Below are 20,834 nucleotides of genomic sequence, written 5' to 3'. Positions count from 1 at the left end.
TTCCGACCTGGGCCGGTTCACCCCTCCTTAGACGACCTGGTGGCCCAAAGCTCCCTCAGGAGCACCATATCGACACCGATCTTAGTACGGACACCCGCTCAGCATAGCGCGCTGTAGTCCAGAGCCCCCGAACTCAAGCGCTCCTCCAGCCTCAGCCTCCCGGTAACGTGGATTACAGGCGCGCGCCACTGCGCCCGGCGAGACCAAGTGGGATCTGCTCAGCTTTTTAGAAAGAAATAAGTCTCACCCAGTGTGCCATCCAGTGGTAAATGGTGGAACAGAAAAGCTTGAAATATGTCAACCACAGGGAAATGACTCCCTCAGTCGTAAACATGCTGTGTTACCAGGGTTTAAACATTTGCAAAATTCCAAGTAGCGAGTTTGTGATAATTAGATGAATGTACTCAATGCAGGGACGTCATTAGGGCAATTTAAAGGGGCACGTGTCCTAGTAAAAGGTTTCCATGCACTAATCCCAGGAGCAAAAAAAATCCATACTAAATCCTTGGTGCTTAATGGGTTTTTTCCTGAATTTTTAAGCAGAAATACTACACGACGCAAATATTAATGCCCCGCTCATTTACAGGTCCTACATTTCCGATAAACAACCAGTATTTTTCCAGACGCGTTAGCGGGAAACACTTTCATTCAGAGCCAGTTCATTTCAGTCTCTGTGTTCACTATATGAAGCTAGCAGTAGAAAACTGACCTATGCTACTATTTAAAAGCAATCCAGCCACGCAGAAGACAAAGGAAAGATAACGCATACATTTGACTGCTAGCCATATATAGCCATTTAAGCTACCAAAAATACATTATACCACTAAAGCAAAGACATTGGTTATGTTAGAAAAAGGGGACTCTTCTAAATAGATAACACAATCTTTTAACATGAGACATTTCTCTGCCAGTGTGCCCTCAGTGTAATTAGTGGAACCTTAAGGATAATTTTGAAAAATTCATGTGGGACTGTTGATTCAAATCATTTCAAGTAGTCCACTGAAATGTTCGCACAAAATGCAGCTCTATCAAATCATTTTTTGTTTCAATTTTTTGTGTGGCTACTTTCTAAACCTCAGTCACCATGACAGTACTGACCCAATAAACATGCATTCTGCATATTTCATGATTTAATAGCCATAATTTTTAAAAAAAAGTTTTTAAACATGTAAAATCAAAACAAAATATTACAATTTACTTATTGCAAAAATTGCAATATTGGTTAGAGATCAAAATATGTATTTTCTTACAAAATAATATGAAAAGGGGACTTTTCTTCTATGTAGGTTGGCAAAGATCTTCATATGGATACTGAAAAGTGAATAGTGAACAGGAACACCTCATATAGCCAACGCAATCTTGCCCTGCAGGATAAGGTGCACTAACAGTAGCCATTGCTCAATACATAGCAATAGTAGTATTAATAATTATATTTTGTATGTGATGCAGATTCTCCTTTTCATTGATCAGACACCACAACAACACAGACTAATGTAATAACGCTTTATTCAGTACACTTGTTTTTCATCGCAGGTTCTCTCCAAGCAGATCAAACAAAAACAAAAACAGAAATTAACCTCTGAATGAAAACATCTTAGACAGCCTTCCTGTCCACATGTCCCTCTTTATTGAGTACAACGAAAACAGGGGGTGGGGTATCCTGAAGCTCCACCCCTCTGCCATCAGCACCATTGTGATAGGGCACTGAACCCAATCCCAGCCAGGCCTGTACACAGGTGATGCATCTACCGTGAGAACAACTGGTGAAATCCTCTAAGGAACCAAAATTAAACGTCAAACTAACAGATCGTATGCAAATTTCCTGGAGCACCAACAGTGCTTTATGCTGATTACAGCTGGTGTACGTGTGGGGGACACAAAGTGCCACGCGGAGTTTCAGTGGTTCACTCTTAAGAGGGTGGAGAAAGGATGTGGAGAGAACTGCACCAGTTCCAGCACCACACCAAACTGCAGAAAGCCAATGAACACATCTCCACGCCATTTCTGACCACTTTCATCTTCTGATTTCGGACCAGTGACCTGCAGACATTTGGAAGGTGCACAGAGACACTGAAGTAGGGGGTATAGGCGCTCTAGGCAGCTGGTCGGCTGCTTTCCTGTGATCCTCCCCCAAAACTGCATCACTGTACACCACAACCAAAAGCACCAACACTTCTCTTTTACTGTGAATCACGCGGGTGTGTGTGGTCTTCAGCGGCACACTGCAAGTCATTTGCTGCAATCTACATCCTTCGTCTACTTAACTACACTGGTGCAATTGTGACTAAATGACTGAACGCAATGAAAAGGCAGCTATGCGTTTATGTTTCAGGATGTGCGTGTAGTGGCGGGGTGTGTTGGTCATGTACTTCAGCTAACACCAGAGGGTTGCGTTACCCAGCATATAGAGCCAGCAGCTAGACTACATCAGTAATACCGGGGCATGCACCCGACCACAGGTGCTAAATCACTCAGGTCAGTCACGGTTGATTAATCACTAAATCTCCATTCAGGGTCTACTCATGGCTAAACTAACACGGAAGGGTGTAAACTGGGAGAGGAGGATGAGGGCGCGTGAGAGAGCAAGTGAGCGTGAACGGGCCGGAGATCCGCAGTCCTGTTTACTTTGTGTGAACCATGGAAGTGCTGAACAGAAGCTTCTGTTTCTTCTTCTTCTTCTTCCCTCCTTTGTCCTCTAAAAAGAAGAGAGAGAGGGGAGGGGCCAAAATAAGAGCACAGAATAAAGACACAAAACCTCTCCATCCATCGTTTGTATGCTGCAGTTTTTGATATTTTCTTTGTTTAAATGTTTGTGATTTCCGTCCTCCAGTGGACGGGACAAACATTAAAAGTTCCTCCATCTATAGTTGACTATGCTGCCGACTAATGTATCGTTCAGAGTATGGTCATGTACAATAAAAAACAAAACAAAACATTTTTTGTGGAAGGGAAACTGTGTTTATCTAAACATGAACACTGTACCAGACTCATGAACTTTAGCGCAGAACATACAACTCCAGGGCCACACAAAGGCTGTAGCAAACACGTCTAAGTGTAGGGGCAGGACTGACCAGATGTGGGCAGAGCTTCTGCTGGGGCAGAAGGTGTGTGGTCCAGACGCAGCAGTGCCGCCTCAAACGCCTGGCTGAAGGAGTTCTGGAAGTTTGGCACTGGCACCCGGTCTGAGCCATCACTCTCCCCATCGCTGTCAGCCACCGGAGGAGCCAGGAACGCATCTACACACCAACACAAGGGGGCAGAAGAGAGTAAGAGAAACAGACCAACGGGTCGAACGGGATGTAGGAACACTGGACTACTCGGTGTGAATCTTCTATAAATTCTAGGAAGTTCCTTACTTTTCTTTGGGGCAGGTTTGGGCTCAGAATCCACACGAGCTTTTCCACCTTTCAGCATCTGCACAGGTGGAGAGATCAGAGTTATAGTTTACATCTCTCCCGGGAGCAGCTGTGCAGGTGAGGGCAGACACACACCTGGGCGAAGGACACGCAGTGGGAGTCTTCCTCCACGTTGACCACGCTCACGCAGGGACTCTGTCCGCTCAGACTGGGGAACATCAATCCATCTGAGGAGTACAACAGCTTTTAAAACACTGGCCTCTTCTGGACAAAGAGAAGCAGACAGCTGTGCGTTTGTGTGAGTGTTGTTCTGTACTGGTTCTTTCTTCAAAAGTAGGTAGATTAAATCAATGTGCCAATACAGGTGCTTGAGATTATCTGATTATCTTTTTGGCCATGATTTGGAAACAAGCAACAGAGGCTCGATAGCGATAGAACTTCTCTATAATCGTATCACAGATGAGTTGTGTTTTAAAATTCCCCAGCGGAGTGCGTTACCAGAGGCAGGGCTACAGCTGAGCACAGGCAGGAACTCAGGGGACTGTGCAGGTGGGCTGTGCTGAGGAGGAGAGCCGAACGCTGGGAACTGCTGCAGGTTCTCTAGGCCGATGTGCACCTCCGGGTCTAATGGGCGCAGGCACACACACACCTAGCAAGCAAATACTAGCAAGCACAGGCTCATGGACTTAACCTGGGTTACAACGTGCTGGCAGAGCACTTGGTTAATTAAAGGAAGCATTTAGCATCAGGACAGACGGATCAGAACTGGTCATCTCCATGTTTCCTTCTGCAGTGAAGTCTGTGCCCATGCTGGACAGACTTCACTTAGCATAAGGAGCTCACGGCTACAGAGAAACAGTCCTCTGCAGAACTCAATGGGCTTAACAAAGCTTTACTTCTCGTGTAAAATAAAACCAGGAGACCTGATGCTACAAAGCCTTCCTGCACTGAGGAAGAGAAAGTCTCAGAGAGACCCAGCCCAGAAGACTACTCACACTTCCCCTGCTTCCTGTTCTCCTCCATCTCAATTCTCCTCTCCCTTCTCTTCTCATCCCTCACTTTCTTCTGCCTCAGGCGCTTCCTCTTCTCCAGGTCGTCTGGGAGGGAGGGGCGACCGTGAAACGTTAGAGCCTAGAGCTAGACTAGCCCAGAGTGTGTGTGTGTGTGTGTGTGCGCGCGTGCGTATGGGGGGCAGGATACCCGAGAAGCTGTCCAGGGTCTCTTTAGAGAGGACAGGAGGCTGCAGGTCGAGCTCACAGATGCTGAACTCGCAGGTGAGAGGCAGGTGCGACAGGTAGCGGTGTCGACGGCGAACATCCTACAGAAGGCCCACGCACACATACGCACGCACTCGCTCAGGTTTGGAATTCGCACAAATTCTTTGAATATTTAAAAAAACAAAAAAAACAACAACAACCAAAAAGTCACCATTTTCATCAACGGTGAGAATGGTTATTAATAGCCATTTACATGAACAGAATTTCATCCAGTTTTCATGCAAGAAAATTTGCACTTATGCTCTGTAGATGTTTAATAACATGGGGTCCATGAACATATGGAGTTGCACACTTGCAGAGTTCTGCAAGTTAAACAAACATCTTCCCCAAATGTGCACTTTTGTGTGTGTACCTCGTTGACTGTGTGGCCCTCGATCTCCACCACAGCAGCAGTGATGGATTCTGGGCTGTTCTCCAGGCTGCCGTACTGTCGGAGCAGACAGCGCACGTTCACAGGGTGCAGGAACATCTGCTGGCCGTCCTCCGCTACAGAGCATATGCACACATGCAGAGTAGGATCATATCAGTGCTCAACAACCAACACGGAACTCGTCAAACACGTTCTGTGGTTTTTACACCTTTGAATTCTTGTGCCAACACGCCCAAACACGGTCAGCGTAAACATTGTCAGATATAGGACAGATATACACCAAGCTACTGTACACTGCAAAAGTAATTACAGTGAATGGTGAACCCAGCAAGTATTCTGAAAAGCATGTGCTACCAAAAATACAGCTATACATGTGATACAAAAACATTCAATGACTTTTTTTTTTTTTTTCCACATGTATTACACTTATTTTGGGGTTTATTGTACTCTATAATGAAATACAAATTACGCCAGTACACATGTTCCAATCTAAGTGTATGGACAAGCATATTTCAATATGTGTACACAGACACACACACACCTTGGTAGAAGTAATAGAATGGGCCATGCTGCGAGGTCTGAGATGGTCCAGTTTCACACAGCTCGGGGGGTGGGCTCTCTTCTCCAGGTCTTTCAGAGACCTGCTCAGCCACCTCCGCTGCACCTGGTGCCCCCTTCTCCGGCAGCTTGTCAGGGAGCTGCTGTACTTCGTCATCGAATGCGGAAACATACTGCAGGACAGGCTGTAGAAGGAAGCAGAGACATTATCGCACAGAGGCAGTAGAAGAGCAGAGCGTCGAATGGGCGGCGACCACCTGAGCAGCAGTCCCTTCCCTCAAAGGGGCTGTGCTCAGCGAGTGTGCGCGCGCACGTGCGGCAGAAGACACTTCACTTCAGGTTACCTTGGAGCTGCTCAGGTTGTTGACGGCCACCTCAGCAGATGTGCAGTCAGCCAGGGAGAGTCTCTCCATGTCAGTACCTTCCACAGCACCTCCATCCGGACTGCTCCGATTCAGCAGGCTCTGCTCCCTCTCCTACACAAACATTGAATATGCTTGAAGCAGTGTGTGTACCTGTAACTGTAACAGGGCTCCCTGTATGAAGCAGGCCTGAGGGTCATCCTGTTCCTGTCTGAGTGTGTGTACCTGTAACTGTAACAGGGCTCCCTGTATGAAGCAGGCCTGAGGGTCATCCTGTTCCTGTCTGAGCTCTCTGTGTGTGTGTGTGTGTGTGTGTATACCTGTAACTGTAACAGGGCTCCCTGTATGAAGCAGGCCTGAGGGCCATCCTGTTCCTGTCTGAGCTGGAGCTGCAGTGCTGCTCTCTCCTCAGCGAGCAAACCCAGAACCTGCTCCTGAGACGCCAACAGCAGCTTGGAGTACGCACTCAGGCGCACATCTGCAGCACATACACACATTTCTTGAATGATTCAGAAAAATCACCTTTACATGCAAGTATTTTCTTAATCATTCTCTTAAAAAGAATAATAAAACATTTAACTCTTAATTCTGCTGAATTATTTTAACAAGAACAAAACTTTCTGGAGCACACTTCCAGATGGCCGTTGGCCACATGATGGAAGACCACCTCGTCCTGCCTCTCACCTCCAAAGCGGATGGGCTCCTCCACCTTGATCCACTGGGAGCTTGGCAGTGCCACCAGCACGCCTTTCTCCCTACGCATCAGACGCATAGTGATGAGGTCGCCAGACACGTACTGACGCGTCTCCATGGCGACGACACTAAGAAAGGAAAAAAGGAGAGTTAGGTCAGGCCAGTCCCTGCACGGTCCAAAACAAGCCGACAGGGAAGGCATCAGAGGTGAGCGTTTCCGGCGCCGTGCTGACCTCTTGAGATCCACGTCGTGGACGGCCTCATAGCAGATGGGACACTTGGACCAGGTCTTCTCACTCAGGGACAGGTAGTGGAGCATGCAGGACCAGCAGTAGATGTGGCCACAGCGGGTGATGTGCGCCGCCACCGGAGGATACAGACAGATGGGGCAGGATGGCACCTCGTGGCTGTAGATGCGCTGTGTGAGCGTGAACGCAGAGAGAGAGGACAGGAGAACACAGGGGCGCGATTACAAAGGCTGCAGGGGAACGGCGCCTCACACACTTTTGCATCCTCTCCATCCCGACACACGCATGCCACCCGTTTACCTCCCAGTATGGGTAGAGCGAGGGTTTTTAGGCACGGTGGAGGAGCTACCCGGGACCAGTCCCAGTTAACCGAGCCCTATGCACGGCGAGGACTTACCACTTGCTGCACACAGTCCCAGCTGACCAGCGTGTCTGGGTCAGTGAAGTGAGCCTGGTAGTTCTGGTCATTAATCACCACAAACTGGCAGCTACAGGTAGGTACCAAGAAACACAGTAATTAAATACAACACAGAGGGTCAACACACACACACAAACAAGTTCTACTTTTTATTTAAACTCTACAAGTTTCTTGCGTCATTCTAACTGACTGATAATTACAAAGTACCTAAGGCAGTATTTGTGGCTCAGGTAACTACCCTGGCTTGTCTAAATGAAAGCATTTGTTAGGCGCTCCATACTACAGCAGTTTGAGTTAAGGGCAGCTGATGAAGCTCAGAGGGGGAAGGCAGCTACCTCACCCAGCCTCAACTTTTTTATTAGAATAGATCAAGCCTAAGGGTTAACCCAGTGCCACTAACAGGTTAAACCGCGTGGAGGTTAGATCGCTGCAGCAGACTCACTTGGCCTGCAGGAAAAGCTCCTTGTTGAAGGGCTTGTGCTTATGGCCCCACTTGTTGCGGCGACCCCAGCAGGAATGGCCGTCGCCTCCAGAGCCAAAATGGCCTCCGCGTGGCTCAAAGGTAAAATTGAGCAAGTGGTTCAGACTTATCTTTTTGGGTCCAGAAAACTGAGCCGGGCTAAATTCGGCCCGGCGTGTCTCTACTACCTGAAAGAGGAAAACAAATAAACAAAAAACATGCTACTATTAGCACTGCAAACATAACATGCTGCTTTAGACAGTCCTCTCCCTATATACTATAGTTTGGACAACTTAAACAACACTATTCAGAAGCAAAAGAATATATGCTTAAAAACTCCAAGAGTGCACATTCCTAGTGTGATATTTCGTAATGTGAAGCATCATGTTACATAAATGCTCCGTTTCAGCTGCATGTTCACGCACCTCTTCTCTTCTCCCACCGCCCATGAGCCCACCCTGTCGGCCTCCTCCGACGCCTCTCTGGGGGGGTCTCTTGTCGAAACTTTTGCCTTTCTGTGGGTGGGTGCGACGGGGGCCTGGGAAACCCTCCGCCTTGGGGAAGGAGGGCTCCCGCTTACGGTTGTAGCGCTTGGAGCCTCCATTACTCTTAGCATCTTAACAAGAGAAGACACCAGTACTTTTAATTGCACTGCAACATGTGTACACAAAACACCCTTAAATTCTTTCTACTATTGACTGACACCATGTGCACACACACACACACACACACACACACACACAGCACATGGAACAATGTTTGAGGATTAAGCAATCAAATGCTGCAAAAGCAACATGGTTCTGAAGTGCCCTTCTACTGTAGAATGGACAGACGCAGCCTGTAAGAAACCCTGCTCACTTGTTGGTCTCTAAACCAAGGCCTGTAACTTTGCTGTAACTACATAAAGGCCATTGTTCTCATTTTTCAGTCGTTAATGTCGTTAAAAATAGAAAGTAAATCGGAGAACTACGTCGAACTCTGAAGTGCTTTCACGGCCCCTCATGATAAGGGCACACAGGGTGTAAACAGCTTATCATGCAAACGCAGAGAAGCTCTTAACACGTGACCAAGCATATCCTAATCAAAACAAAAACATCCACTTTAAACACAAGCCAAAACAAAAAGCCTCCAACAACTACTGTACAAGCTAGTAGAAAATGCCAAAAACATTTTCGAGTGACACGATGATGCACAGAACAGGAATAGCTTAAGCTTCATATGCTCAAGTGGCTTCTGTAGACCCGCCATTCCCATCACACACAGGCGCTAGAGAAGTTTGAAACGGCGACATCACGAACCGATTTAGCCGTAGTAGCAAAGTTCGCATCAGACAACGAGTTTATCAGTACAGTACACGATTTTCACATGTATGGCGATAATTGTGCGTGTACTCGGGATACTTTGTACGTTATTATTTCAAGGCTCAGAGACGAATGTATGTTGCTACATTAAGTTTTTGCTACCCAACTATATAACCAAACAGCTAGTTAAATTAAGAAGACACCGCCCCAAACCAAAACTCAACTTTGAAAAATGCCGAGTTATGGTTCTAGCTAACCGTAATGCAGTTTGACATTCCGTTAGTGTGCATTTTAATCACTTAATTAGGTGAACTTGGCTAAATAACCCAGACGTACGGCCTGTTGTGTCCACTATCTTAGCTAAGAAAAACTTAAGATAGCTTAGCATAGCAGTCAGTTCCGAGTCAACCCTTTTATCAATCCGTGTCAGCCACCTAGCTAAAAGGTCCAACATCAGAGTAAAAGGTGAGGTTAATCCCCTCTGGCTGAAAAACAGCAGCGGCGCGACACGACCTGGTTTACGTGCCGTCGAGCGGCCACGACTCTCGGCTAGCTAAGCTAAGCTAGCTGGGTTGGAGGGCGTCCGCGAGCGCCACTGAAAACTCGGGCCTGCTACGTCACCTCGAACGAGGCAAACACAACCGACGCGACCCCGAAACGCGTCAATTTAAACGAAACGCCGCGCCCGGTCAGCCTACCGGTCTTGGTCTTAGACTCCCCCGGGGCCGGGCCTGCCGAGCCGGAACGCGGCGGGTTCTTCTCCATGCTGGTGCGGCTGCGGTGTGCTGAGGGACTGGGGCCGAGCTCCGCGGACAGGGCGTCCGAGCTCTCGAGCATCAAACGGGGCAAAAGAAGCGATCAACGGGTCGTTGCGAGCGCGGGTCAGGCGACGAAGGCCCTTGTTCATATCTGACAGACGCGGACACTCCATCACGGCGACATCTTGACAACAAAACAAACCGAGAAAAAAAGTAGAGACACGATCCCAATGTCTCAATAAACAAGACCCGAGGAAGAAGAAAACCGCCCAAACAGCGGGGCCTTAACCCCGACAGAGACGTGTCCTATTCCTTTGCAGTGGGAACTGTTGCGCCCCACAAGGCGTTAGCCGCTCTCCGGTGTTGGAAAACGGGTAACAATGTCGGGTTTTAAGGCGATTTTCAATTGAAATGTGCGAGACCTTCGCTTCTGGCGACGGGTCGCCAAACAGGAAGCCACAGCCCCCGGATGAAGCTTATAAGAGCCGCGTACGCGGCCGTGTGCGCATGCGCGACTTCAAATGCTTCTCATTGGTGAGCTGCGTTTGTTTTGTATGCGCCCTTATGGACTCATCGCGTTTGTTTGCACGCACCTTAGGCAAACGTTTATTTATACAGGAGAAAAAAAAAATAAAAAGAAAAAAAAAAGTTGATAAGGGCGAAAATAATGCTTCGTTCAGTCTGTCACGTAAAATATACATTCAACTTAAATACAGTAGGCTATAGCACAAAAATAAGTACAGTTAAATACCAAAGAATACAGTTTAAATGAAACTTGTATATAAATGAAACCTGTATATTTAATTATTTAGACCAGACTATAATAAAACTATTACATGGTAATACAATTTACAAATTTTAAACAATTTACTTTTTTTTTTTTTAACTGTTTAAGAAATTCAAGTAGTAGACACTATCTTTACAGTAGTAACTGTTTCCCCATTTATAGAGTGTAAGATGACATTTTGCTTGACAGTTGCTTTTTGGTAAAAGGAACAAAACTTGGATCAAGTCTTTCAACATGTCTGATCTGTGGGATAACTGGGGCTAGGCTTCTGTCTCTTCACCGTCTTCTCCAAAATCATTGTCCTCCTCCTCTTCTCTGAATTTGTTGAGAGAACAACTCAGGACTGCTCTCCGCACCTCTTGTTTTTCAGCTATGAAAAGGTGATAGAGAGAAAAATGAGAATTTAAAAAAAACAACAAAACAAAAAAACCCCACCAATTTTCCACATGTCTGTACCTTGATGGAGAAGGTACACACATCCTCGGAGTTAAAGGTGCTGTCATATTACTCTGTAGAAATACTTTAAAGTATTTACCCCAATACCAAAATTATCCCAGTGGTAGCTCAGTGGTTAAGGTACTTGACTTGTAATTGGAAGGGTGTCAGTTCAAGCCACACCACTGCCAAGTTGCCACTGTTGGGCCCTTAACCCTCAATTGCTCAAGTTTCACTCACTCATAATTGTAAGTCGCTTTGGATAAAAGCATCAGCTAAATGCCGTAAATGTAAATCACAGTAAAATTATTATGTGCATGGCATACAGTATATATATGCAGTATACAGCAATTTCCCTCCATCAATAAAGTGTTATTTTTTATGGATTTTTCCCATTAAACTTAAGGTTAAATTTACATGCAGCAAATATTTGAATTTGTACAAGATGCATCCAAAACACTCCAAACAAACTACACTAAGCTTAAGTATGTAAAGTTAATGAGTGCTGGTTTCTCTTGCCATTCATTCAAATATGTGCAATTTAATCTCCTAAAGAGGGTGTTTCGACTGATATGAGGGATAATTAGCTACAGTAAAGGAGATGTATTACGTTCAAACAAAAGTTCCGCCTTACCCTCGGTCTTGCAGTGGGGAAGCATTCGACACAGCTGCTGCCTGCTATAGCGCACAAGAAACTTCTGGCATGTTCTAATGGTCCCTGCAGAGTGGGTAATAACTGCTTAACACAACTCTAATAAACAATTTCATTTACAGCATTGAAGCGACATGGGCTTCACTATCAATACTATAATGTGCCAAGATCACCTCTCCCAACAAAATTTAACTTTTAAAAAGTTAAATTATTACTTAAGTAAAAGTAATAACGTATCAGAACTCATTTATTAATAGCAGGAAACACACTGAATTCAAATCTATGGCATGGTTTTTAAATGAATTTTACAATAAGTATAGATTGCTTATTCATAAGTAGGGCTATTACAGTTAAAATATATACTGTGTTGAACATTCTTCTTCAGTGTGCAGTAATAGTTTGCCAATAGAGGGACCCAGTCTCCTTGCTATGGATTTCCAAAGGCCTGCTGCGTGCTGTGTGAGTCATCGGTTGTAAACCATTTGTCCTACAGCTAAACGCACTTTGGTAGAACATGTCTGCTAAATGTCACATGTAGATGTAAATATAATGAAAACCACAAAAACAAAAAAACCCAAAAAAAAACAACACTATGACTGATACAGAAATTCTGCAAACATATCTGGATTCAGTATGCAAAAACACTTCACAATGTTTTCCTTTGTCCTGCTTAGTTCATGCATTACGTTTAAGCTACATGAGGTTTTTCATATCGGCCAATGTTGTGCATGTAACACAATCACAAGCATCACATTGGACTGGACTCTAGTGTCCAGTTGTCTAACTTACTGAAGCAAAGCGGTGACACTCAGTGATCATCTTTAGGGATTTCTCTAACCCTCCCACACTTGAGGGGTTGTGGCAAAACTTATAAAATGTTAAAATAAATAAATAAAAAATTAAAACGTAACGGGGGGGAACAGTAATGAATATAACGAAGCAGAAGTACATGTTTTACTTTAGAAATCTACTAGAGTAAGAGTATGAAGTACACTCTTAAAAGTACAATTCGGTCAAAAAGTCACTTAAGAAAATGTATCGGAGTAAATACTACCCACCTCTAGACACTCCCTCGCGCGCAGGCGGTGGACCCCTTACCTCCGATGTGCACGCAGTTGAAGAAACACGGCACTTTCTGCCCGCGGCTCCAGATGCTGGTGACGAAGGGTAGGGCAGACCAGAGCAAGCGGTAGTGGGCTTTGCGGAATCGGAGGAGCACCACCCCAGTGTACGCGTTCACGTAGGTCACTGAAACGAGTCCACGGTCAGGACACCGCGCCCACTTCTAACCGAACATCACACCACCTTTAACACGCCGAAAACGGACAGTAGACTACGAGCGGCGTTTACAAACTAAAAGTCCTTTAATGATTAACCCCAATCTGCCCATTCCCTCCGAACACTGTGAATGTAACGCGAACAGATCCGAGCCGTGTTGGATGAAGACAGCGTGCACGTCGCCTACCCGAAGAGCCGACGCTGAGGAGCGCGGCGCCGTGCGCACCGTGCGCTTTGCCGAGCGCCGCTCTGAGCGCGTCGTAAATGGGCCTCTCCGCCAGCATCTGGAGTCCGCTCCGCTCCGACACGCACACCTCGCAGAGGAGATACCTGCCGGATTAACGACCACAGGCAGCATGAAAACAGAGCAAGCGAGGAACGGGGGCGCAAAACGCGCGCTTACTATCATGCTTTACCTGTATTTTATGCGGACCATCGTTGCACACGTGCCGGATCGTGTGCGACGACGTCTCTCCTCGGTTCCGGTTTTGCTGTTAGCCAATCATAAACCGATGCTGCTCAAAGGGGCGGGTTACAGCTAAATGTGTACCGACACTTAAAATGGTTGGTTTATAGAGGCCCAAGCTAGCCTCGTCCCCCCCAAAAAGCAGGAAGTCGTTAAAAACTGTCATTAATTAGTAATTATCTGCACATAAAGCACATTTTTTCTTATGCTTTGAAAACGTCCATCATGCAATCGTGAACGTCTCTCAGTTTTATCCAAAAGATGGCGCTATAAGAACAGAAAAAAACTGCAGTTCAACGTGTGCAAAATTAATACAACTCCTAGAAAGTTAGGAGGTAGACACACCAAACAGTATTATATTGATGGATTGTAGCCTTTCAAGAGTTCATCCATCGCGAGCATTTATGCATAACTTTCACTTCTTTAAACACTCCTAATTTCTGCTTAAAGCAGGATATATTCCTCGCGTGCACGTCGACCGATTTCGCAAGTTTCATTGAGGACGTTTTTCCTTTCTAATGAAAACAGTTGCCGTGCAGACCATGCGTTAGCGAGAGGAAGCCCGTAACGGCGAGAGCGTGGCCCCGCCTCACCATAGCAGCCAGTGCACGGCGATGGCGCGTGGGTGTGCTCATGTCATCGCCTGTCTCGAGAGCGCAGTGCGCCCGTCGCTGCATGCACCGACTGTACGCGTGGAAGCAAACTGTTCTGCCAGAGTTTGTAAGGCATGGAACCGTGAAATATTAGTGCGGTTAGTCAGAGCCCTGAAACCACTGCAGGCTCGGGATAGCCTACAGGTGCTCGCGTGCTCCTCCGAAAGTCCACGGACAACACCTACTGGTTATTTGGGGGAGAGATGTGGACGTCCATGAATATTATTACGTGCGTATGTGTGTTTCTCCTGACCAAGAATGCCATCGCTATAAATAAGGTAGGATGTTTGACATATGTTGACGTTTTGGTTCCGCTTGCATTTTCTGTGTAAACGTTCACTTTGCAAGTCGACTGAAAAGCACTAGCCAATGCGCACTTTCTGTGCGCCAAAATGAAGCGGCATGCTTCTGTCCAAATGCCTGATACGGACATATCCTTCAAAGTATGCAGGAGAGATTGCGCATTTTTCCACACTGTGGGCGCGGATTGCGTACATTATGTACACGGGGGCAAAAGAGGAACTTTTGTGCCATCCTGGAGCGCGTCCTTACGGTGTTACACACCGTCTAGTTGCAGAGACGTTGACACAAACTGCTGCGACTTTTCTGAAAAGGGCATCGTGGGAGTGTCTGATCGCGAAGAAAGAAGCACAACACTCCTTTGATTTTGAAACAGGATAATCGGGGAATTGTGAAATTTTAGACTCCTTGTACTCGGCGCTATCCAAACATGTCATTCCAAAAGATCCAAAAAATGTTTTGTTAATCTTCCAGTTAAAGAGTCCAAGAACGTAAACACTAAATTATTCGAGGATATCTTCCCTTGACGAATATTAAATGTTTTATTATGTGCATATTAAGACTATTATTGTGGCTGTTACTCTGTTGGTTCGCACACGCGAGAGCGAGACAGAACGCGTTTGGATAGAAAAGCGGATATTGGCTCGCGTGGCGTAGTTTTGAGGACCAAATGTTTTAGAGGTCTGGATAATATGCCACTGAAAGTTTGAGCGCTCTCACACCTTACACTGAGAAAACCAGGGTCTGGCATATGCCCATCCGAAAGAACACTCTTTTACTCCTCGGATTTCGAGAAATTCCCAGCTTTAATCCTCGAGAGGAACTGGAAGTTCTTAAATTAGATCCCAATAGCTCCCTGCTCATGTTGTTGAAAAAGCAGACATTGAAAGCTAATTGTTTGAAATTGAATATCATTTCACACATGTGGTTTAAGTTTGGTGATTAGTGCAATCTGTTCATGCAAAGTGAGTCATTCAGAATAGAGGCAAAGCATTGTTTTGTGGCCTCGAAATGCAAGAGGCCTTTACAGTGACGTTTTTACAGTCTTTCATTTATATGTGTATGTTATATTCTTGATTTGACGAATTGCAGCGCAACACACACTGCCCCGGCGGTTCCTAGGCGAGTGAAAGTCATGAATGCAGATGCAGCCACGTTTATCTCAGTACACCCAACCAACAGACACTTCAGCGGCCCGTGCAGAGAAGCATACATCTACCGTGAAATCCCCCTGTGGTTGGGTGTGTGCGTGCATAATGGGCACAAGGCCCAGAGATACATTTGCAGGAGTGCAGCTCCACCGGGGTTAAAAACAATATACTTCTGATTACACAGCTGTAGTTCACAGGACTACCATCGCCTCTCCCACACCATCCCGACACACCCTGCCCTCTCACACACTGTGTGTGTGTGTGTGTGTGTGTGTGTGTGTGTGTGTGAGAGAGTGTGAGTGTGAGTGTGAGTGTGAGTGTGTGTGTGTGTGTGTGTGTGTGAGTGTGTGTGTGTGAGTGTGTGTGTGAGAGAACATGCAGAGATTGAGTGACTTGTACTTTCACTGTAATTGATGGTTCAGATATCTGTGCCTTAACTAATCATGTCATGACACGTTTTTTTGGAAAGCCCCTACAACAAGCAGGTAAACCAGTCATGTTTAGACATCGCCGGGTAATAGCGGCTATCAAAGCTATGGTGTCGAAACATTCTGATTATAGCAGAGAAAAACAGGTGCTGTGCGTGAAACCCACCTCCTCAGATCCAGACTCAGGTCACTGAAGTAACCAAAGGCCGATGCGGGCCAAAGGGCTGAGGCTCGCATGCCTGCTCACAAAGGAACTGCACCCTGCTGTCTTTTCTCCTACAGAAGCAACTCATTTTTCAAATGATCTTTCGCCAACTCCAAGCTTAAGAGACACAGCACCGAATGCAGTAGCTAAAAGAAGCATTCTGGGCTAGTGAAGATCATCACTCGGTGCAGACAGAGCAGGCGGAAGAAGTTGCTAGAAACACAGAGATCATGGGGCCAGTTCTCCAGGGAGCACGATCGCTGTCGTTTTGAGTATTATGCAGGTTGGTTGTTGATGAGTGCATGTGCCAAATGCTGCAAAGATAGCAGCACCAACCATTCTTTATTCTAGAACAGCTCAGTACAGTGTTACGCGGCCCCTCCAAGTGCTCAGTACAGTGTTACGCGGCCCCTCCAAGTGCTCTGTACAGTGTTGCACGCCCACTCCAGGTGCTCAGTACAGTGTTACGCCCCCCCAGGTGCTCAGTACAGTGTTACGCCCCCCCAGGTGCTCAGTACAGTGTTACGCCCCCCCAGGTGCTCAGTACAGTGTTACGCCCCCCCAGGTGCTCAGTACAGTGTTACGCCCCCCCAGGTGCTCAGTACAGTGTTACGCCCCCCCAGGTGCTCAGTACAGTGTTACGCCCCCCCAGGTGCTCAGTACAGTGTTACGCCCCCCCAGGTGCTCAGTACAGTGTTACGCCCCCCCCCCAGGTGCTCAGTACAGTGTTACGCCCCCCCCCCAGGTGCTCAGTACAGTGTTACGCCCCCCCAGGTGCTCAGTACAGTGTTACGCCCCCCCAGGTGCTCAGTACAGTGTTACGCCCCCCCAGGTGCTCAGTACAGTGTTACGCCCCCCCAGGTGCTCAGTACAGTGTTACACCCCCCCAGGTGCTCAGTACAGTGTTACGCCCCCCCAGGTGCTCAGTACAGTGTTACGCCCCCCCAGGTGCTCAGTACAGTGTTACGCCCCCCCAGGTGCTCAGTACAGTGTTACGCCCCCCCAGGTGCTCAGTACAGTGTTACGCCCCCCCAGGTGCTCAGTACAGTGTTACGCCCCCCCAGGTGCTCAGTACAGTGTTACGCCCCCCCAGGTGCTCAGTACAGTGTTACGCCCCCCCCCCCAGGTGAGCCTCACCTACATTTCAGCGTTACAAGTCTCCCAGAAGGCCGAGAGCATGAGAGAGGGGAAGAGGGAGAGAAGAGAGAGGGGAAGAGAGAGGGGAAGAGAGAGGGGAAGAGAGAGGGGAAGAGGGAGAGAAGTGGTTTGCCCCTAAATAATCAAGGAAAATTGGCGCTGCATTTACGTCAGACTTTTCCTCCCGTTCCCAGTCTTCTATCCGGCATCTGGGGGTGTGGGTTTGAACCAACTGCAGCACTAGGGATAAACATCTGCTTGACCCTTCTCTGAACAGCTATTGCAGTGACCATTGTGGATCATGTCCAGACCTCAGAGGGCTTTTTATAGTTTTGTTCTGAGAAAATCCTGTCACTGGGGCTCACGTCACCCTTGGTTACCAAACCCTAGCACAGGCCGAGATTAGCGTGTGTGGCGTGGGCCCTGCAGTGGCCCTGTGGCATGCTGTCCGTGGTCTGAGATGAGCGAGAAGTGTGTCGCCTGGTCACTGGTGAGCCTGTGGTCAGCGGCTGCTTTGGTACTGGGAGACATGGTCTACTCTCAGTCATGTCCAGTGTATAGCCCCCCGCGCACGTTTGCTTTTAGACATAATTACATTTTCCCCCAGAATCGTAATCCCATCTCTGCTTTTCAAATGTCCGCTGAGTCCCTGTAAAGAATAGTTCATTTCCAAACAGTACACTCAGGATTCAGATAAGAGAGCCCCAGAAATATATTTTGGAGAATATTAAATATTATAAACAAGTGCTTGTGTTCCTGCAGGAATGATGAATAATGAAATTAACAAACCAGTACCATTGAAAAACAAATCATCCACAAAAAAAGACAAGGCAAGTTTGTTTATGTATCACCTTTCATGTACAATGGCAATTCAAAGTGCTGAAAGAACGTGAAGGTTTCTCTGACAGGCAGAGAGTCGAACTGGGTCCAGTGCGTTGTTGACATAGATGGGAATGAGGCTGCTCCGCGTACATCCGTCTGTCTGCTTGGTCCAGTTGAAATGTCTCTCAGTCCTGGACTGAACGCATTAGGAGGACAGACTGCGGGAGCCATAAGACATAAAGTGTCCTAGCAGGAATGTAGTAGTGTACCTCCAAAATCAACGAGGGCTAGCTAAACTAGTTCAGGGTAATTGACACTGCTGGCCTAATGGTGTGTGTGTGTGTGTGTGTGTGTGTGTGTACGTGTACGCCTGCATGCGTGTCTGTCTGGAGTGGTGCCATCAACAGATCTAAGTTTAGATAATTGCAGGGCCATTAAAGACCACTACACTGTAAACATATTTCCCCTTTAAAGAGTCTTGCTGTCATGACTTGCTGATGCACTGAAGGCGTTTTTTGTAGTTGATATGATTTTGTCCTGCAGCATATGTGGACATCGTGAGATTGTGATCACGGTTCAGTTCTGCGGTTCTCAGTGTATCTGGGGTATTATTATGATCCCACGGTAGAATAATCTCCAGAGCTAGCCAGGAGCCGCCTTCAATGCGCAACACAGCAAAGCCAATGACAACCCATCCCAAAAGGGAGAGTCGCACCGTAACCTAATCTACAATTCCAGCTCCAGGTTAGTGGATTAAGTAGTGAAGTTCTGGCAACCTGCTGGGTAACTCTGGAAAGGTGACAGTCTATTCACAGCATGTCTAGGTCCGTGTTCCTGTGTGGTCTGCTGGAGCTGGTTTGGTACAGTATGTGAGTGACAGGTGACAGAACAGATGGCATCTGTTTACTTGACCTGTTGCCATCCGTATGGACACAGTTTGATCAATGACTTAATTTAAGCACTCAATTTAAGAACTCAAGGCTGAAATATTGTATTTGTGAAGAAGCTTTTAAAGATGTAATATTTGTAATCTTTTGTAGTTCTTCTGTAAAAGCAGATACTTCAGCAAGACTGTAAATACAAGCACATGTCTAAAACGACTATAACTGGCTTATTCACTCAGGCTAACAAATGGACCTATTGTTAAAACTCACTTGGACAATAGTGTGTGTGTGTGTGTGTGTGTGTGTGTGTGTGTGTGTGTGTGTGTAATAAACATCAGTGTAATAAACTATAAACAATACCCTACAATAAGGACTAGAGTTAGTCAACATAGGAGCAGGGTCAGTGGTAACACATCCACAGGGATACACATGCATATGCGCACGCACACACACACTTGCACAGACTGAGACGTGGCAGATCTACGGATGTCTTGTGCATCATCTCAGTCAGCAGGACCTTACAGTGAACAACCTGTGAAATGCTGGATTCTTTTCTCTGCCTGTAACCAGTTCCACATGTGGCTCTTTGAAGAGATCTCTGAGCCCCAGGGGAGGCAGAAGCTGCCCGGGACACCCACGCCAGATCTGTAGCCCGGGCACACAGAGCCACGGACCCTGCGGCCACACAGCTGGGCATCACCAGCGCCGACGACCGAAGTTCAGCCGTCCCTAAACTCATTTTAGCTGTATTAGATCACATCATGCGACACAACATTCTAGGTGCCATTAACGCATTATCGACTGTTCTTCCTCAGTCCAATGAGGAAGACTATCGGGGCCGTAAAGCTTTAAGGCTGCGTGGGCACGTGGCCCTCAGCCCAAGCACACAGCGTGGTGGACATGCAGTTCTTTTTGTCCTCACACCTGGCCTTTACACACGTCTCTGCACCCACATACATAAGGTCTGGAAAACGCACATGATCATAAGTTTAAAATATGTCGGCCATTTTAAAACACGTGTTGTTTTTTTAAAACTGATCTCAGCCCCTTTCTTATATAGTAATGTCTTTTTTATATATGTCATCTTTCACACTTCTAACTTTGTATTTGATATAAACTATGTAAATGCATGTTTACTATGAGCTAGCATTTATGACAAGAAGCCATTACAGTTTTAATATGACATGTACAATCTATTCTATATGACATGTTTCGAGATTACATATTTTCTGCACTGTATATGATGTGTGTGACTGGTGTAAGGGTTCATGCACAACATGGTGATACTTGTATATGTGTGAACCACTGGAGGATAATGGCGTTACCTAGGAAACGTGACTGATAGTGTAATGGCGTTACTTAGGAAACGTGACTGAGGAAATACTGCGTGAGTATGCTTAGATAATAATAACGATACTAATAATCTCAGTGAGCACAGCTACTCTCTTACTGATAAATATACAAGTCACTCTGGGTAAGAGCATAAATGTAAACATAAATAACTGGAACTCAGTTAATGGGTTGTGTATGAGAGAAAGCGTGACTCCACCCAGGTCGCATTGCCATGCTGAATTTATGGGTATCTGTAGTTTCTGCGGGGCTAGCTTCAAAGATGGTGGATGTGAGCTCGGCAGTCAGGGAGGTTATAATGTCTACCAGGTGGACAGAGAGAGAGAGAGAGGGGGAGAGAGAGAGAGAGAGAGAGAGAGAGAGAGAGAGAGAGAGAGAAAGAAAAAAAAAGGCTCTAGAAGTCATGGCTCTACAAATGCCTCAGTAGACACTGCCGGGTCAGAGCTGAGGCTTTGCAGAAGTCTCCTGAGGTGAACAGGGCTTTG

General features: G+C 46.6%; 3 protein-coding genes across 4 annotated transcripts in view; 1 reads left to right on the top strand and 2 right to left on the bottom strand.

The window, feature by feature from the left end:
• Positions 1-1,489: 1,489 nt before the first annotated feature.
• On the bottom strand, positions 1,490-10,238 carry rnf10 (ring finger protein 10). Of its 2 annotated transcripts, XM_026996049.3 has the most exons (17): positions 9,742-10,237; positions 8,168-8,358; positions 7,725-7,930; positions 7,262-7,352; positions 6,850-7,034; positions 6,608-6,744; positions 6,244-6,401; positions 5,906-6,037; positions 5,545-5,746; positions 4,986-5,119; positions 4,557-4,674; positions 4,352-4,453; positions 3,855-3,980; positions 3,492-3,583; positions 3,357-3,414; positions 3,072-3,236; positions 1,490-2,695 (listed from the first exon to the last, which is right to left on the bottom strand). In XM_026996049.3, the coding sequence occupies exons 1-17, from the start codon at positions 9,878-9,880 to the stop codon at positions 2,622-2,624; spliced, it is 2,310 nt and encodes a 769-aa protein (XP_026851850.2). In that variant the 5' UTR covers positions 9,881-10,237; the 3' UTR covers positions 1,490-2,621. The 2 variants fall into 2 exon arrangements, with proteins under 2 accessions (XP_026851850.2, XP_081559198.1); XM_081703072.1 differs by lacking the exon at positions 3,855-3,980 and having other exon boundaries at positions 9,742-10,238.
• Positions 10,018-13,495, bottom strand: pop5 (POP5 homolog, ribonuclease P/MRP subunit). The gene is made up of 5 exons (XM_026996052.3): positions 13,370-13,495; positions 13,141-13,283; positions 12,774-12,923; positions 11,658-11,741; positions 10,018-10,958 (listed from the first exon to the last, which is right to left on the bottom strand). The coding sequence occupies exons 1-5, from the start codon at positions 13,387-13,389 to the stop codon at positions 10,849-10,851; spliced, it is 507 nt and encodes a 168-aa protein (XP_026851853.2). The 5' UTR covers positions 13,390-13,495; the 3' UTR covers positions 10,018-10,848.
• Positions 13,496-14,038: 543 nt separating this feature from the next.
• Positions 14,039-20,834, top strand: part of olfml2a (olfactomedin-like 2A) — a 14,310-nt gene continuing 7,514 nt past the window's right edge. Inside the window, exon 1 of the mRNA XM_035536296.2 lies at positions 14,039-14,350. Within this exon, the coding sequence (XP_035392189.2) occupies positions 14,276-14,350 (75 nt within the window). The 5' untranslated portion in view covers positions 14,039-14,275. The remainder of the gene's footprint in view (positions 14,351-20,834) is intronic.

The sequence above is a fragment of the Electrophorus electricus genome, chromosome 20 (assembly GCF_041902795.1).
Source record: "Electrophorus electricus isolate QZ-2024a chromosome 20, ASM4190279v1, whole genome shotgun sequence".
NCBI lineage: Eukaryota > Metazoa > Chordata > Actinopteri > Gymnotiformes > Gymnotidae > Electrophorus > Electrophorus electricus.
The sequence above is the reverse complement of the archived record's forward strand: the minus strand, read 5'-3'. Positions and strand labels throughout refer to the sequence as shown.

What these genes read in the sequence shown, in the direction of transcription:
- rnf10 (XM_026996049.3), bottom strand. Translation starts at nt 9,880, where the DNA reads ATGCTCGAGAGCTCGGACGCCCTGTCCGCGGAGCTCGGCCCCAGTCCC. An exon ending in CACGACGTGGATCTCAAGAG is followed by an intron (nt 6,745 to 6,849) that starts GTCAGCACGGCG and finishes TTCCTTTCTTAG; the next exon opens with TGTCGTCGCCATGGAGACGC. An exon ending in CAAACCTGCCCCAAAGAAAA is followed by an intron (nt 3,237 to 3,356) that starts GTAAGGAACTTC and finishes GTTGGTGTGTAG; the next exon opens with ATGCGTTCCTGGCTCCTCCG.
- pop5 (XM_026996052.3), bottom strand. Translation starts at nt 13,389, where the DNA reads ATGGTCCGCATAAAATACAG. An exon ending in CCTCAGCGTCGGCTCTTCGG is followed by an intron (nt 12,924 to 13,140) that starts GTAGGCGACGTG and finishes GACTCGTTTCAG; the next exon opens with TGACCTACGTGAACGCGTAC. An exon ending in CAACTGCGTGCACATCGGAG is followed by an intron (nt 11,742 to 12,773) that starts GTAAGGGGTCCA and finishes CCCACTCTGCAG; the next exon opens with GGACCATTAGAACATGCCAG.